Source organism: Mirounga leonina, unplaced genomic scaffold (assembly GCF_011800145.1).
Source record: "Mirounga leonina isolate KUSES-001 unplaced genomic scaffold, KU_Mleo_1.0 Mir_178, whole genome shotgun sequence".
Lineage (NCBI taxonomy): Eukaryota > Metazoa > Chordata > Mammalia > Carnivora > Phocidae > Mirounga > Mirounga leonina.
The window spans coordinates 15820488-15839489 of record NW_023270464.1 but is presented as its reverse complement, the minus strand read 5'-3'; the positions used below and the strand labels follow the sequence as shown (position 1 = coordinate 15839489).

The 19002-nt window shown below is 37.5% G+C and overlaps 1 protein-coding gene across 2 annotated transcripts in view; it reads left to right on the top strand.

Annotated features, from left to right (window-relative positions):
- Positions 1 to 19002, top strand: part of MCTP2 (multiple C2 and transmembrane domain containing 2) — a 237802-nt gene that overhangs the window by 132597 nt on the left and 86203 nt on the right. For both annotated transcript variants that reach the window (XM_035024053.1, XM_035024055.1), the window contains 2 exons: positions 1668 to 1770; positions 4086 to 4188. In XM_035024053.1, coding sequence (XP_034879944.1) covers positions 1668 to 1770; positions 4086 to 4188 — 206 coding nt within the window. The remainder of the gene's footprint in view (positions 1 to 1667; positions 1771 to 4085; positions 4189 to 19002) is intronic.

The window sequence follows — 19002 nt, the reverse complement described above, 5'->3', positions numbered from 1 at the left end:
TGAGAGCTCTCTGATACTATTTTAATAAATTTTAATAAATTCCTCCCCCGCTAAATTGAGACAGGGACCATTTCCATGTTATAATTGACAACCCCAACTCATGCATTTATGTCCATGACTTTGTCTCCTGGCCACTGAGATCATAGCATTGGCTTAAAAGCTTTGGCCAGGCATCTATGTGTCTAGAACACTAGTCAGTTGAACAGAATCTCCTGTTTAATACCCTTAATCATGCATCTATTCTTCCTCCTCTTCTTTTTTTGAAATAGAATCTTCCTGCAGTCTCCTGCACGTGTCGGTCTGTCTGTTGATATGTGGTACCTCGGAGCTCCTGGTTATTAAGTTAATTAGATGGAGGTTCAGTGGCCTGAATGATAGGCCAGTAGGTCAAAAAGCCCGAGTACTTTCGGCATTAGACGCTGGCCTGGGATTCTTCGGCCATTTGTTGGCGGAGCATCTGTCCTCATGGCCCCAATTAATTTAGTACGCACCGCTTTGTAAGGTGTTCCTGTGGTGCAGAGGCAGGCAATGTGTTCATGTTGTATGCACATTATAGAGCCATCTATTCTGTCCCTGACAGTTCCAATTCTAGATCCCACTGTCAAACCCAACAAAAGGGGAGAGCTTTTTTTTTTTTTTTTCTGGTAACTTTCTGGGTCCAGCTTTGGATTTGGGACTTTCTTTTTTTTTTTTTTTTTTTTCTTTTGGAGGATGTGTGAGGTGGGGTGGAAAAAGAAGAGGTGAGATGAGAGAAGTAAAGGTTAAGCTTCATTTTTTTTTTTTTAAGATAAAAACGTTGAACTTGTTTTGTGGAATTCTACTTTTGCATGTTTTTTTTTTTTTTTAAAGATTTATTTATTTATTTTTGAGAGAGGGAGAATGAGAGAGAGAGAGAGTACATGAGTGGGGGAGGGACAGAGGGAGAAGCAGACTCCCCGCCGAGCAGGGAGCCCGATGCGGGACTCGATCCGGGACTTCAGGATCATAACCTGAGCCGAAGGCAGTCGCTTAACCAACTGAGCCACCCAGGCGCCCTACTTTTGCATGTTTATAAAGAGCAAAAATGTAGCATCTGTATTCTCATAATGTACTGAATATGTAAGATCCTACGTGTTTGTGGCCACTCCCTGCAGAGTGGTTTTAACTCCTAAGTAGCCGTGTTCATAGTTTTCCTCCCTTCTCTCATGACCCCGAGGAAGCCTCTAGGTTAACATAGACTTCCAGCAATAGCTGAGTAATTACCTATATTGACTCTAGGCAATAGATATTGAGATATTCAATAAATATTGAACTTAGGCAGGAAACAGAGGGGAGCTCCTCTATTAAAACAAAACACAAAACTGGACTCCCTCACATGTGAGACTGATAACAGCTTCTATGTAACCTGTGTGGTCACTGGCTGTCAAGGCTGCATCTGGGTTGTGTATCTGTCCCTATCCATGACGTATGCTACAGTTCCAGAACTTACAGGTTCTCTCCGTTTCCTGAATTCCCACACAAGCCTTGTTAGAAGGAGAAGCTCACATTTGCTTTTTCAGCAAGCACAGTTTTATTGGTATAAGCGTGCATGGCTTTTATTCATTTGGCCTCTGTTACTTTTGAGATTCATTTGTCTCTGACCAGGAAGATTCCTTTGCCTTGACCAGTGCCCTGTGTTCTCTTTCCAGGAAAGAGTGATCCTTTTTGCTTGTTGGAGTTAGGCAATGACCGACTTCAGACACACACCATTTACAAAAACCTCAACCCCGAGTGGAACAAAGTTTTTACATTGTAAGTGCTTTAGCCTCCAGATTATCAAGGAGGGGTTTTAACTTAGAGATCAATTATCCTTGATATGTTTGGGGCAGGCTGGGGCTCTTGAGTGGAACTTTCTGTCCATTTTTATGTGCAAAGAATGAATTTTATTGTTTTTTTCCTTCTGAAAACCTTTTATGCTTTCATTTTATAGAGTATAGTGTTAATAATAGAAGAGGCCATTTGGAACTGCAAGGGAGTGATATAGGAGGCATTTGTAAAGTAGATCTTTCAGTAACTCAATTAATCTGTGAGTAGATGGAAGCTTTCATATATCCAGACTAATTGATTCCTGGGTTAAAGAAAATTACAAATGTAGACCTGCCTTAAATTCAAGTTTATATGTTACAAATTACTGTAATGCCTAAGGGCTCGTTTTATGCCAGAGGCTTTTGGAAAATACAGATTATCTGTGATTCCTCAAGGAGTCCCAAAGTCTCTTTGTATTTCAGCTTGTCTGAATGACCTGCTCCACAGAGATGCCCTGTCCACTCTTTCAAACTCAGGCATTTAGGAGGCTGGATATATTTCCTAGTGTGCTTTAGATTCTGAGGTACCTGGCCGTCAAAGGGAGGCACCTGTTGATTTGGGTCAAATGGTGGTTCACTTCCCCCACAACACTGACGAAATGCTGTGTTAGTAACTGAAAGAATACGTTTTGAATGGAGTTGGTGATTCCCAGGTAGAAAGTTCCCAAGGATCAAAATTGAATTAGTAATAAAAAAACTCCCAACAAACAGAAGTCCAATACCATGTGGTTTCACTACCAAACACTTAAAGAAGAGTTAATACATACTCTTCTCAAACTTTTCCAAAAAATAGAAGAGGAAGGAAAACTCCCAAATTCATTCTATGAGGCCAGCATTACCCTGAGACCAAAACCAAATCCCCACAAAGAGAACTGTAAGCCAGGACCTCTGGTGAACATAGATGCAGAAATCCTCAACAACATATTAGCGAATGAAACCCAACAATACATTAAAAAAATCATGCACCACAGTCAAGTGGGGTTTATTCCCAAGATGCAAGGATGTTCAATATTTGCAAATCAATCAGTGTGATACATCACATCAATAAGAGGATAAAACCCATATGATCATTTCAGTAAATAGATGCAGAAAAAATATTTGACAAAATACAACATCCATTCATAGAGGGAACATACTTCAACATAATTAAGGCCTTATATGAAAAACTCACAGCTAGCATCATACTCAGTGGGAAAAAATGAGAGCTTTTCCCCTCAAGGACAGGAACAAGACAAAGATGTCCACTTTCACAACTTTTATTCAACATAGTACTGCAAGTCCTAGCCACAGCAATCAGACAAGAAAAAGAAATGAAAGACATCCAAATTAGTAAGGAAGAAGTAAAGCTTTCACTATTTGCAGATGACATAATACAGAAAACCCTAAAGACTCCACCAAAAAGGTAATAGAACTGATAAATGAATTCATGAAGGTTTTGGGATACAAAATCATTATACAGAAATCTGTTGCATTCCTATACACTAATAAGCAACAGAAAGAAAAAAATAATAAATCTCATTTATAATTATACCAAGATAATAAAATACTTAGGAACAAACTTAACCAAAGAGGTGAAAAACCTATACTCTGAAAACTAAAATACTGATGAAAGAAAGTTCCCAGGATCTATGAGAAGTGTATTAAGTCGCCTAAGCAGATTTGCAAATTGCCATATGAAAAAGTTTCTTGTTTGCTCAACACATTGCTGATGACCATGGCTCCATTTTTCATTATAGGTAATGTCTGGTTTCTGGTCAACATAAATGTTTCTAAATATGCATGGGATTTTTAGTATTTTGTGTTTCAACAATAGGAAGCTTTCTGTGGATCTCAGCAAATAGTGATTTTGATCACCTTTTTTTTTTTAAAGGGAATTCTTCATTTATTTTTTTCTTTGTTAATTTAATGTAAAGAAAATCTGATTGCCTATTTGAAATCACTGTCCTTTTACCCTCCTCATTCTGTCTCTTTTTCTTTATCCTCCTGTTTCTTTAATAGTCCTACCCTTGAGTGCATGTATACATGGAAAATGTCATAGTAAAAAAGTTGACTTTTTTTTTCATATGGATGTCTGACTCTTCTATGATGGAAGGTTTGGGAATACAGTTCAGTTTGATTTAATTTTTGGAATTTAATTAAATGGTAGTTTTATACTCTAAGGACATAGAGGCTTAATTAGTGAAACTGTGTTTTCAGATCTTCATGGAACAGACTCCACTTGTGTGTTTTTGTATATAATACATGGTACATTTCTTGTTTCAGTCCTATTAAAGATATCCATGATGTTTTGGAAGTGACAGTGTTTGATGAAGATGGAGATAAACCTCCTGATTTTCTTGGAAAAGTTGCCATTCCCTTGCTGTCCGTAAGTTACTGTAGTTAATACCCAGTTCATAAGTAATTTTACAGTTGACAAGTTTCTATGGTCTAGAGTTGTTCTATCTTTGTCAATCTGGGGAAAAGATCCGCCCAGCTATAGCAGGAAATAACTCTTTTATTCCTTACCCTTTTCCAGTATTTTCAGTAGTTTCAGATATAAAGTAACAACTATTTAGTTGAATATTGGTTTGACCAACGAAGACATTTTGACTAGTCTTTCAATTCATTCTCAATCTTTCCATCTTAAGACGGGAATTTCTGTTTGGTTTCAAGGAATACAGATCTATGACTGAATTTCCATTTGTTAATGAAAAACATACATGTGTTTATTACCTCCTTACTACCCACTTCTTTAAAGATTAATTGCTGGTAACTGCAAAGTTGTTCCTAGCTCTACTGAAGACTATTTTCTCAAAAGTTCTATTTGTCTTTATAGTAATAGAGTTTGCTTTCAGTCTCAAAAAATGCTTTGTGGAACAGAGCAGAGAGCTTCTCTTGGAAAAAGAGTGCTATTTCAGTAGTCTGGTTAAAAGATAACATACCAGAGTAAGCTAAGAGCTGAATGAAAAAATACCCTATGAAGTCAGAGGAGAAAGCACCACATAATGCCTTTACATGGGCAAAGGAAGGAAGCTGGGATCTGAATTCACCTATTAATTGAACATTAATGTGTGTACCAAATGTACTCTTCCAGAAGAGAGAATTTCAGTTTTTCATTCAATAGTTAATGTTTCGTTGTAAAGATGTCACGGTCTTATCAGTCAATAATGCTTTATTTACTTCTTCCCAAAGACTTATTTCTCCAAAGTTATTAGTGCATTTTTGTAGCAGGAGAGGTCTGTGCTGTAACCATGAGATTAGACTAGCTCACATGATGCTTACAGTGGGAGAAACACTGCATCTCTCAGTATCTGTATGGGTTTTGATCGCCTGGTTAATTTCTCCCCAAGTTCTCTTATCCCCACTGTTCCTCTAAGAGAAGGGGTGGAGCAGCTGTTCCCTTGTTGATTTGGCTCCTGCCAAATACTCAGAGCTGTCAACAGCAGACCACACTGACTCTCAGGGAGGAGACGGCAATTTGGGATTTTTCTCCTTTTTTTTGGTTACAACATTGTCAGTTACTCCTGAATTAATACATGTAACAAGAGCATGGAATACAATTTTAGAGAGGTCTAAAGGAACAAGAAGCAAAGACCCTCCTTTACAATTCAGTTTCCTTTTTTTCTCAAATTTTTTGGGCAGGACAGAGATATTTCTCCTTTTGATTGTTTTTAAGATTTATTTATTTGAGAGAAAAAGAGAGAGAGTATGTCTGAGTGGGGGGGGCAGAGGAAGGGGAGAGAGGGAGGGAGGGGAGGGAGAGGAGAATCTCAAGCAGACTCCTCACTGGGTGCAGAGCCTGTTGTGGTGATCGATCTGATGACCCTGAGATTATGACCTGAGCCAAAATCACGAGTCTGATGCTTAACCAACTGAGCCACCCAGGTGCCCCGTCCTCTTGTTTTTATAGATAAATCTGTAGTAACATATTTTATTCCTTGCCGAGTGAACACTCCTTGGAGTCATTTTTAACCTCCCTCTGTTTTACGTATAAAAGTTTTGTGTTATTGGTTTTCTATAATACCAACAAATTGACCCACTTACTTCCCTCCCTTCTTCCTTTATTATGTACAGTGTCTTCATGCTGTTGAGTTAGATATAAGAAATTACCTCTGGCTAGGGGTGCCTGGGTGGCTCAGTCATTAAGTGTCTGCCTTCGGCTCAGGTCATGATCCCCAGGTCCTGGGATTGAGCCCCGCATCGGGCTCCCTGCTTGGCGGGAAGCCTGCTTCTCCCTTTCCCACTCCCCCTGCCTGTGTTCCCTCTCTCGCTGTGTCTCTCTCTGTCAAATAAATAAATAAAATCTTAAAAAAAAAAAAGTAATTACCTCTGGCTAAATCAGGTGTGGGGTTTCTCAACCTTACCATGATTGACATTCTTGAATATCTCATGCTTTGTTGTGGGGGGCTGTCCCGTGCACTGTAGGATGTTTAGCAGATCTCTGACTTCTACCCACTAGATGTCAGGAGGACCCATCCACTCATCACTGTTGTGACAGTCAAAGATGTCTGCAGACCTTGCCAAGTGTTCTGAGGAGGGACAGAATCACTCTCAGTGGAGAACCACTGACCTAAGTTAATGAAGTCTTCAAACCATATCTTTCAAGATGCAAGGTAGAATGGTTCTATGAAAGACTTCGTTTAAATGCAAGGAGCCCCCTGACCCCCTTAACTTTATTCTAGTTGCTGATAAGCCACCCATGATCTATACATTCATTTGTTTGAAGAATATTTATCGAGTATCCAGTTTATGCCAGACATTGTTCATCGTTTTAGGTGGTAATGCTCTAACAATGACTGCAGTGAAGGTGTCTTCTCTTTTGGAACTTACATTTTGTTGTAGGAGTCAGTATACAGAACAGACAAACCCACAAAAAGCAAGGCAGCATGTTAGATGGTGAAAGGTGCCCTATAGAAAGCAAAGCTCCAAGATTATGTCTGGTGAAGGGGTATAGTTCTCCATGGGCTGGCCAGGTAGGACCTCACTTCAGGGGGCATTTGAATGAGAACTTGAGGAGGTGAGAAAGAAAACCCTGTGGATATCTGGGGAAACTCTTCCAGGCAGGTAAACTTCCAAGTTCCAAGGCTCTAAGGCAGTGCCCTGACTGTCCCAGAAATATTGGGGTGGACAGTGTGGATGGAGTGGAGTCGCCTGGGGGAGAATCACAAATGCGGAAGGAGAAAGGACACGGGGACAGAGTGACATGGGAGAGGGGTAAGACTCTGATGGTCTGAAAGTTTGAAGGACTTTGGCTCACTCTTAGCATTGATGGGAAGCCACAGGGAAGTTTCGAGGCAGGGAGTTCTTGATTTCTTTTACATTCTCTGTTTCTAACATTAAAGGGCTGTGGCACACAGAAAAATAAACCCAGATCTGACAGTTCTCTACCACATAAAGTGTGAAGGCAGCGTGGCCTGAGCCACATTCTCATGAAGGGGCTAGGGGGCCCAGAATGTTGAGCTGAAGCTGTTACAGCAGCTGTTCTTCAGTGTGGCTCTTTCAATTCAGACTCACTTCCGATTGTTTGACCGACACATTGGGCAAGTGATCAGAACTTGCAGAGGATCTATTTTGGACCTTCCTGATGTTCAGTGGTCCACCTGCTACATGCACTCTCCAAAGAATTTCATTCTCTACCTCAAGTACAGATATAAATATGATAGAAAAAAATGCCATAACCCTCAGTATCCATAACAAGCAGATTTTCAGTTGTTCATTAATTCACTGATCATTCCATTTTTGAGTAATTCTAACTTGTGATTTAGAGAGTATGTTTTCACATTTATTTAGATCTATTTTTTTCTTTGTTTAATATCTATTGCATCATGCTTAACTAACCAGTCCTGTGCGGTGCATGTATCATGTGTGAAATCATTCATTCTCTAAAAACCTAATTTGGGCTGCTTTATTATCATGGCTGTTTACAAAAGAGGAAACTGAAGTACGCAAGGATCCTGCTGCTGGGACGTAGTAGAGGCTGGATTTGAAATAGGCAGTCTCATGCCCAAGCCTGGGCTCCTAAGAGGATGCTATCCCTGCCGTGGTGAGCCCCTGTTCACTAGATATGAGGCTGAAAGCAAGAACCAAGATGTGCTTCATGCTACCACTGGTCTCAGTGCAATAGAGTGTGGACAGGTAGGGCAAAGAGTTGAAGACTTGAATCTCTTGGGTGATGCCTGTGGAATGAACACAGAAGACCTGAAATGTTTTTTTTTCCTCTATTGCAATATAGTTGACATTGAATGTCACATGTCTGGGGTGACAGTACAGTGACAGAACAAGTCTACCACCCATCACCAGACAACACTGTTACAAGACCATTCATTGACTATAATTCTTATGCTGTGCCTTTCATCCCCATGATTTACTCCTTCTATAATCAGAAGCAGTGACCTCCCACTCCGTTCATCCATTTTGCCCATCCCCATTCCCCTCCCCTCTGGAGATCACCAGTTTGTTCTCTGTGCTTATGCAAGATCTAAAATATTAGGTGCTAAATAAAAGGAACAAGAAAACATAGAGCAGGAGGAATGGATTTAATTTTAGGAAGACTTTATGAAGTGGGGAGTTTGAGCTGGCCAAGAAGGAGCCTGGTGTTGATCATGACTGGTGGGTGAGGTAAAGAAAGAAGGCCATTCCAAGCAGAGGGTAGAGCAGGAGTGGAGAAGCCGGGGGTAAGAGAAAGGCCACCTCCTGGAAACAAAGGGGCCTAAGGGGCCTAAGGGGCCTGGTGCTCAGGGCAAGCGGGGAGGCTGGAGAGGGAGGACTGAGGGCCGCTCAAGAAGGGTTGAGGGAGGTTGGGGCTTATTCTGTTAGCAGGGAGAACCTGAAGGCTTTCAGACTGGAGATGGAGATATCAGAGCAGTTGATTAGGAAGAAAGTTTTGGCTTCAGTATGAAGCAAGTTAGAGAGGAAGGGAGATTTTTCTGGAGGGATTGGTTGAAACTCCAGAAATAAGCATCAGAGAGAGAACCCTTATATTTTATATTTTGTGCCTCTTAGGAGAAGGTCTTTATTTCTCTGCTTTTTTAATATGAGAGAGAATTATAAAAATGGAATAGTCGGTGCTCCACTGTTGCCTTTATAGTATATGAAATAGTATTCAGTAATGCCTTCTTTTCTATTTAAAAACAAAAATTGTATTTCTTGGAGAAGAGTATGAATATTTTTTTTTTTGTGAGAATACATTTTCTTTAATCAAGTCATAAACTAAAACTTGATTTACACTTTCAGAGAAAATGCAAACTACATTTCAAAATGTCTAAGTATAAAGTATTGAATGTACTTCAACTTTTAATCTCTCTCAAAATGATAATGTGCTAAGTGCATTTCAGCCTGTTAAATAAAAAGCCTGTTCTGAATTTACTGTATCTTTTAATCAGGGTGAATGTGCTGGCTGACTATTGGCTTATTTAAAATCCATGTTCTAAAATCAGTATATCTGTTAATGCAGTGAAGTGTTCAAAGCATGTACATATGCTCAGATAATACAGAATTGAAAGAATCCGGGCCACTGGGTCATCCTTCCATGTATTTCATTTCTGTTCAAGTTTTTTAATAAAATAGTTGCTTTTTAAAGGGTTATATAGAGGGGCACATGGGTGTTCAGTCAGTTAAGTGTCTGGCTCTTGGTTTCAGCTCAGGTCATGATCTCATGGTCCTGGGATCGAGTCCCACATCAGGCTTCCTGCTCAGGGGGGAGTCTGCTTCTCCCTCTCTCTCTGCCTGCTTGTGTTCGCTCTCTCTCTCAAATAAATAAATAAAATCTTAAAAAAAAAAAAGGGTCCTATAGATATGTAAAACTTGTTACTCATGATTAAAAACAACAGAAAAATTGCAGCTGCCCTGGATTATCATCTGAAGATTTCTAATATTTGTCCATTTTCACATAACTCCAAATATCTTCTAATCAATAATATAGTAGGTATGCATTGGAAAACAGTAAACATATTTTAGAGTTTTAAGATATTTCCAGCATAGACACTATCTCTGAATTGTTATCCAATTCCATTAGATTTATTTAAACATCTATTCTCAGTTAAGGAGTCTAATTTTGTCCTGGAAATCAATCTGGGTTCTTCTCTTCCAGGACATTTCTTTTTATGCAGACATGTGTTTATCATCTCAGAAATTATGGAATGGCCCCACGTAGGAAGACTTTGAAAATCAGCTTTCTGTAAAATAGGGAAAGCATCTCTCTATTTAGCATTATTTCCTAATATCTAAGAAAAAAATCATCTGTAATCTGAAGAGGTCCTACCTTTTGATCCAAGTCTGAGACCTTCTCTGCAAGCCATGCCAGCACATGCAGGTGAATTCATGATCAGAAGCACAGTCTTTGTACAGCCCTTAGCATTCTCTGTGAATCCACGTGCATAGGAACAGCTTCACTTAATTAGTTTTATGGGACAAATTTTCTATAATTGCTTGTACCAAATAAATGTCCATACACGGCTTCATTTGCATTTCCAATTAAGTATTTGCCTGTTTCACCTGTGATAGGTTTTGTATATTGTAATGGACACATTTACACAATCATATTTTTTCTTAAAGTTCGTGCTGAAATTTTGGCCACTGAAATAAATATATTTTATTTTAATATTTATGGATGTGTAGCCACCTAAAAAATTTAAAATGGCTAAAACATAAACATTCAACTCTCCTTCCTGCCTAATTCTGCTCCAAAGTGTCCTTTGAAATAAAGAACGAAAGATAAAATGAGGCAAATTTGTCCATTGGCCCTGGAAACTAGGAAAGGGTGCCTTTAACATGCTCGAATTATCATGAACCGTATGTAGTATATAACGTGGATAGGATTCAGTTAGGATGGACAGGCTAAGGGAGAAGGAATGCCGTGTGGATTTCCTCTGATGTCTTGACACAAGAAGGTAGCAAGTATAAATCTGAGCATCCTGCACATGATGGTAAATGCTGAATGGGTTAAACTTTTCTATTAAATGGAAAAACTTCTTACACTGAGTAAAAGAGTAAAATCTAGCTGCTTTGAGATCCCTCAAATTTAAACAGAAATGGATGGGCAAAAGTATTACACCTAAATGTAAGTAAGTGGTAAGTCAGAAGCATGCAGAGGAGGTTATTTCATGGGTCCAAAAATGATTTCATTACCAATAAACTTAGAGCAGACATGAATCATTATGTGAATAGTTTCTCATGGAAGTATAATATATATGTTAAAAATATTTGAAATACAAGAGGGACTCCTGGGTGGCTCAGTTGGTTAAGCATCTGCCTTCGGCTCAGGTCATGATCCCAGGGTCCTGAGATTGAGTCCCGCATCGGGCACCCTGCTCAGCTGGGAGTCTGCTTCTCCCTCTGCCTGCCACTCCCCCTGCTTGTGCTCTCTCTCTCTCTGACAAGTAAATAAAATCTTTAAAAATTTTTGAAATACAAGAAAAAATCACCAGCTTAGAAACACAAAATGATTATATTATCTATGCAGCTTAAAAAATATCAGAAAACAAAAAACAAGGCTGTAAAGTGATGTTTCTTAAAGGCCCAATTGCTTGAAAGTCCAAGTTCCATGAAGTGGATGCTGAAAGTTACAGTTCATGCACATCATCCCACAGCTACTAAATGAGACCTGGAAAGTTCCTTTTTCGGCAGTTCTCAGATGAAGTTTTGGCATACTAACACAGTGACTATTAAATTTTAGAGAATAAACAGTAAGTTTGATCTAATGTAGTGTGTGTACACACAAATATATAAAATATTCTGTTCAAATACCCATGCAATGTGCTTAAATTTTGATCATGTTGTGGGCTCACAGATGCCTTAGTAGATTCCAAAAAGGCAGAAACTATATTGTGATCACAGTGTTGGGCAAATATAAATTAATAACAAAAATGAAACAAGTATCAAAACACTTGGTTAAAAAAAAAAAAGTCCCACGTAACTAATGTAGATACCAAAACTACAGTTACAGACTTTTTAGAAATTAGCAGCAAAATACTATACATACAAGCTATGGATAAAGGCCAGATGTATTATTCAGAGGAAATCCTTACTTTGAATGCTTTTATAATTAAACAATAAAGGTTGAAAATCAATTAAATATCAACAAAAGATTAAGTAGAATTAAGAAAGTTAGAAAGGAATTTATGAAGATTATAAAAAGAAGAAAAATGTAGAAAATATCTCATAAATCCAAGTATTCTTTTCTCTAAAGCCCAGTGAAATGGAGAGGCCAGTTACAAGGGTGATGAAAAAAAGAAAAGCATATATTATTAAGAATAAGGAAATAAGAAATATGGGGATCACTGTGAAGAACATAACTAAATTTTACTGAAGATTATGGAAGAAAACTTGAATAAGGATATACCTTGAGGGAATGTAGGTGTTACAGAGATATCTCCCCAGATTACTATAAATATAATACAGCTCCCCATTTGGAAAAATTAATGTGTAAAAATAGCAAGAAAAATATGTTTAAAATACAGTTAGATAAACATGAATATCAGGTACTGAATTCATTTTTTTTTTTAAAGATTTTATTTATTTTTTGACAGAGATAGAGAGAGAACACGAGCAGGGGGAGTGGCAGAGGGAGAGGGAGAAGCAGGCTTCCTGCTGAGCAGAGAGCCCGATGTGGGGCTCAATCCCAGGACCCTGGGATCATGACCTGAGCCGAAGGCAGACACTTCATGACTGAGCCACCCATGCGCCCCCTGAATTCATTCTTTAGTGAAATAATTAATTATGGAAATGTCAGAAAATAATCAAGTAATTCCACCTTTTTTCCCCTGCATCCTCTCCTCCAGATAAGGAAATAACAGATTCAAATTGTTTAATGAGCAAGTTTCTTAAAACCTTAAGGGCCCAAGCAATTCTTACATTACTGAAATGGATTAAGGACATAAGAGAAAATGGAATATTTGTGAATTTATTCCCTGAGACTAGAAGAATTCTGATATCAAAAACACAGATTTAACAAAAAAGGAAATCATCTACCTTTCATGGAAGACCATGAAAGCACATTAGGAAACCGAATTGTGTAATTTATATTATTAATATATTAAGGGGGGAAAAAAACTTGGCAATTTCAACAGATGTGAAAGGCATTTAATAAAACTTAACATCTGTTCTTGATTATGAAAAAAATAGTCTAATAAATTAGTAATTGGTGAATATTGCCTTACCATGATGGAGATCTATCAGAAGCATCACAAACATCAGACTTACTATTGAATGATTAGAGAAATTTCAAATTTAATGCGGTTCTATGCTTTCAAGTTAAAGCTTTTTATGTCAAATCTGGCCAATGTAAAAACATAAGAAATTATATTTGAATGAAGAAAACAATATTAGCTATCTGATGTCAGCTATCATCTATATATAAATATAAAGGAAATTAATAAACTCAGCATCTTGAAATAAGAAAAGGTCAGTGGGGTGTTAAGCAAGATCAAAATTAGGAAAAAAAGTCAGTGTCCTTACCCTTACCAGTAGGAAAACATTTAAAAAACTTAAAGCATCAAAGAGTTTAACAGCAAGAAACAAAAACAACTATAATGCTTAAGACCTATGTGAGGAAGTTCTAGAACTGTATGAAAAGACATGAAAAAAAGATGATGGAAAAGGATAAACGAAGTGATCACTGTATAAGGGATTTTGAGAAAGTCAGTTGTTTACTCAGGGAAAAATGCATCAGTGTGTTGCATTGAACACAGTAACTATTTTGCCATGAATTAAAGGTCAAACAGTTGGAAGAAACTTCCTAAATAAAACTGTTAAAATGATGGGGAAGTCCTATATAAACTACTGAAAAACAGGAATGATAAAGGGAGAAAAAAATCTGAAGATGTCAACATGGTGAAAACAAAAATTTGCCGTTGTAGATTAAAACACAAGGTCAAAAATACTTGCAACGTAGAAACAAATGGATAATATCACTAACATAGAAGGTTTTTGTTTTTTAATCTGTAAGGAGGAGACAAGTCAATCTAGCAGAAAAGTTAATTCAAACAGGTGGAAATCCAAATAGTTAATAAGCATATGAGTGGCTCGTGCTTTATCCAATACTGCTCATGGCCCATAAAAGTGCAGAGGATGGAGTCAGACCACCTGGGTTGGCCCCCAGTCTTGGCTCCTAATTGGCTGTGTGATTTTTGACAAGTTACTTAACCTCTCTGTCTCCATTTCTTCCTTGATGAAATGAAGATAATGATAATGTCTGCCTTGGAGGCTGTGGTGAGGATTTAAATGGTTTGAGGAATATGAGTGAGTACAGTAGCACAGGGTACCCACTTAGAGTGTAATCTGTCATCTTCATCACCCTTGTGGTAGTAACTTAAATGATCAAATTAGTGTAAGCAACTGGATTAACAAATATGGTAAAGACTTTTCATTACCAGTGATGACGAAGTACTCTCTCCAGTGCTGTTGGAGGGAACATGACTTGGTACAAGCCTCGTAGAAGGTGCTTCAATAAAATGGATTAAAATTTAATCTACACGTATCTCTGAGCATTTATATTCTAGGTATCTGTTTTAGAGAGGCAACTGAGCCTGGGAGAGATACAGTAATTACTCATGGCCACACAGATGCTAAATGCCGGAAATGGGAATTGAATCTAAGTCTGGCTTCCCAGTCCTACCATGGCCCACTGTTAATAAACATAGGAAAGACAATGTTCAGTCTCATTAGTTGGAAAAAAAAAGCAGCACATACTAAAACAACCTGAGGCCATTTTCTTCCTATGAAATTGCTATATATTAAATAAAAATGCCTGCAGTTGGCAAAGTTGCAAGGAAATGGATAGGCTTATTTACTGAGGCTAGGAGTAGAAATTAATGTTGCATTTTAGGAGGGCTTACTGGCAATACTTGGCCAAAACCACAGGAATAGGTATATCCTATAACTCAACCATTCTACCTCTAGGAATTTATTTTTGGGCATGCATCATGGACACACAAAGATAGCTATGTATAAAATCACAGTCTTTACAGTTAAAAATTGGAGACAGCCTTAGTGATCTACAATGAAGGATTGGTTAGTTGTAGAATCTTCATAAGGTGAAGCACTATTCCAAGTTAGATACAAGAATTTGTTATTACACTGGGGAACGTTTCTTACGTTTTTTTTTTTTTTTAATTTAAAAAACAAGTGATTAAAAAGTATATAAATTAATATAAGACTAAAAGATACTATTTAACAAGCAATTTCTACTTGTCACTGTTCTTTACTGCTTTCTGCTGATTATTTCATAGCAACCTCTGAGATACATATCATTTTTTATTCACATTTTACGGATTAGGAAACTGACAAGCAGAGGGAGTTTTGTAACTTGTCCAAACTTATTCAGCCGATTTGAGGCAGAGTCAGAATTGGAACTCAGTTCATCTGTCTCTGAAGTCCCAAATTTTATCCAATACACTATGATCCTATTTTCACAAGATAAAGAAATATAAATGTACATTAAAAACTAGAGATGTGTGTTTACTTGCTTAAAATAATATAATATTGTAAAAGTGTTTTTAAACCATTTTTATAAATTTTACACAATTCTTAAAATTAACATATATTACTTTTGGAAGATAGCTTATATTTTAGAGAGAGGAGTTGGTAAATGCTGGGTACACCAACGTTTTCTGCCATTTCCAAGGTTCAGAGCTGGGTGTTGGGTGGGATGGATGGCCTTGGAAGAGAGGAGGGGTGGGATATAAGTGGTGAGGGTCTAGGGTAATGAATTCAATACCATCTCCACTGGCTGGTGGTTGACTTTGTGTCCGGGCAAATAATAACCTTGTGGGCATTATAATTTCCCATGTTGTTTGCCTCTCATGCCATTGGAAGCAGGCCTGCTTCCAAGTAGGGATATGAATGTGAATCAGTACCAAGTAAAGAGTATTTATTTTCCTCTTACCCAGCCTCATGTCTGTCCTCTTCATTTTTATTGGAGAGTCATTTTGTCTGTGCATCAGCTGAGACCAACTGTTGTATTGTGATGTTGTCACATTAAAGTATTTCCCCCTTTGCATGGAAAGAAAAGTGTCTGATAAGCAGCATGCTTTATACCCAGACGTTCTCTACTTTTTCACATGAGGGTCAAGCTGGGGGGAATCAGCAGGACTCTTCAGTTTGGATTTTGCTCTTAAATATGTATCATCCCTCTCTAAACCAATTGATGGATTTGTTCATGCATATTGATTCTGATTAACTTTTCTATTGTATCAGTTGGTAACTGGTCACATCAAGGAAATTTATAGCAAAGCATAATAATGATAATTCTTTAAAGAGAGTTCAAGATGAGAAAACGATTTTGTTCCCTGTTCCACATAACCAACTTCTGTTATACACTGATTTAAAAAAAATCCCGTCTTTTAAAAAATGAATGTAATATCTTTTTGACTAAAAAATTAGTTTATTCACCCAACTTTTTAAAAGTTACTCATATTTACGATGCTAAAGCATATTTAAGAAGATTTAAAATTCTTTTAAGTAGGAAAAAAAAATTGAATAGTTTAAAGATGATTTCAGGTCAGATTAAAATCTAAACCAGACTATCTTCTCTGTAACTTGTCCTCTGGCTCCAGAATCCTGAATCATTACTCAGAAACAGACTTCCTGTACCTTTGTATTCAATGGCTCATTTAACCAGGAATTAACTGTTAGCATATGCTTGATAAAAGCTTTCTGATAGATATATTGTTCATGAAAATTCAGAAAGGGACATGCAAATGCCCATTTCCCTGATTGTTGAAGTCAGATTTCTAATTAGATAAAATCTGTATTACTGTTCTGCAGAGGTGCCTTCCCCAAATGATTGCCTAATATCTGTGCTCCTCACCTGTGAATAGGCGAGCATGCAAAAATGTGTGATAAGTCAATCTGAAAAATTTTCTTGTAACAGGTTAAAGACATTGTCTATTATTTTATTCAGTGACCCTTATCTTGGAGTGAACCTAAATCATCCCAGATGTCAACTCAAGAAGACTCTCCAAATGAACTTAGAGACCTCCTTTTGTCACAAATCGAAAACTGTATCATTCCTTTTTGCCTTGATCAACAGAGACCTAAAACTTAAGCTTAGGTCTTAATTTAAGTGACTATCTCATACCTAAGAGATGAAAGTATATATAGATTCTTGGCTCTAAATTTTCTTTTGGCTGTGTTTTAGCTGCCCTACTATTTAATAGAGGTTTTATAATCATAAACTGCCAGAGATGATTTTCTATGTTCTTTTTTTTTAAAAAAAGATTTTATTTATTTATTTGTCACAGAGAGAGAGCATAAGCAGGGGGAGCTGCAGGCAGAGGGAGAAGCAGGCTCGCTGTTGAGCAAGGAGCCCGATGCAGTACTCGATCCCAGGACCCTGGGACCATGACCTGAGCAAAAGGCAGATGCTTAACCGACTGAGCCACCCAGGCGTCCCGATTTTCTGTGTTCTAGGTATAAATGATAAACATAATTCTCTTGACAGGAAAAATATGGTGAACTTCTCTTTTCTGTTATATACATGCTGCCATACGGCAGTTTGGCAAGTTGAGATGTTACAGAACTTTTTATCCTGTATTCTTGTGTTGGAAGTTCAGTTATATAAAGACTGTGAAAAATGAAAATCTTTTAAAAATAGTCCCTTTGATTATTATTTCGGTGTTTAATTATAATACTAAATACTGAAATACATTGACCTGCTCTTAACTTAAACGTATCCCAATACAAAGTAGGATATTTCCTCTTTCCATTCCTTTTTCCCTTTTCCCAAAAGATACTCCTTATAGCAGACTGACTGAGAAATTGGAATCAACCAAATGTTCATCAAAAGAAGAATTAATGGGCGCCTGGGTGGCTCAGTTGGTTAAGCGACTGCCTTTGGCTCAGGTCATGATCCTGGAGTCCTTGGATCGAGTCCCGCATCGGGCTCCCTGCTCGGCGGGGAGCCTGCTTCTCCCTCTGACCCTCCCCCCTCTCATGTGCTCTCTCTCATTCTCTCTCAAATAAATAAATAAAATCTTTAAAAAAAAAAAGAATTAATAAATTGATAAGTTCATATTCTGAATATTCTGTAGCAGTTTAAAGAAAAGCAGATCTGTATACTACATACATATTATCAAATCACATTGATAGATACAAAGTGAGGTTGCAAAATACAGTTTCACACAGGCAAAAAATTTAAATTACTTTTTTCAAGGATTTATTGATGAATATAAATTCTCAATACAGATTTAGGAAGAATACATGCCAAATGCCTATCTAATTTCTATGCAGGGAAGGAATTGTGATATTTGTGGAAGTTCAAATGGACTTTTGGTTTTTTTTTTTTCTGTAATTTTTCAAACTTTTTACAAATGTGTAAACTTGCAATTGACAAGTTTTAAGAAAATATTATATGAAAGTACCCAACATGAATAGCCTATGCTATATCTTTAGCTTTAATAACTGATTTAATGTCCCTGGGTGGATTCTGTGTTTTGCTGACACAATATTGGGACATTGAAAAAGAGGAAAAGATCATTTACAAAAAATCAAAAACTAAAAAAAAAAAAAAAAAATTACTATAAAATATATTTTTTTCTACTGATACCTCATGTTCTTCTGTTGACCTTTCCTAACCTTAAGAAATCATGGAAATTTTAAGATAACAGTACAATGACTTGGGTTGAGGCACAGCTAAGCTGGACTGAAGTCAGGTTGGCAAATTGTCATGCTGTTTTTGTATTTATTTCTTTCAACTTTAACACCCACAATTTATTAAGTGAGACTGTGGATAAAAGAGGAAGCTCAGAATCCTGTTTGGACACCGTTTAGGAAGGAAACCAGGTCTTTATGGGGCACCCCCTTCCTCTTAGCCACTGGCCAGGAAAACCATCTTTCTGTTTAAAACCTATTCAATCTGAGAGGTGGGGTGACTTTGGGAAGGAAGGTGACCTCTCCCTTGTAAAGTGGAATGGCTCTGTTTCCCCCATGACTGATGCAACTCATTTCCACCACTGTTTATAAGAACACTTGTGCTGAATGCTTGTAATGACAGAAATAGTCAGTTAAAATATGGCTCAAATTTCATGCCCTCAAATTTCCTACGTTATTTCAAATCTTTGATCATTATAATCTCAAGTGGAGCTTTTGGTTAGTTCCAAGTTCTGCTGATGTCCTTTGGGAGTTAACAGGGATTCTTCTTATAAGCCAGAAGTTTAATCAAGGCATAGACTGTAATCATAAAAGCATGGCTGCTCTCGAATCT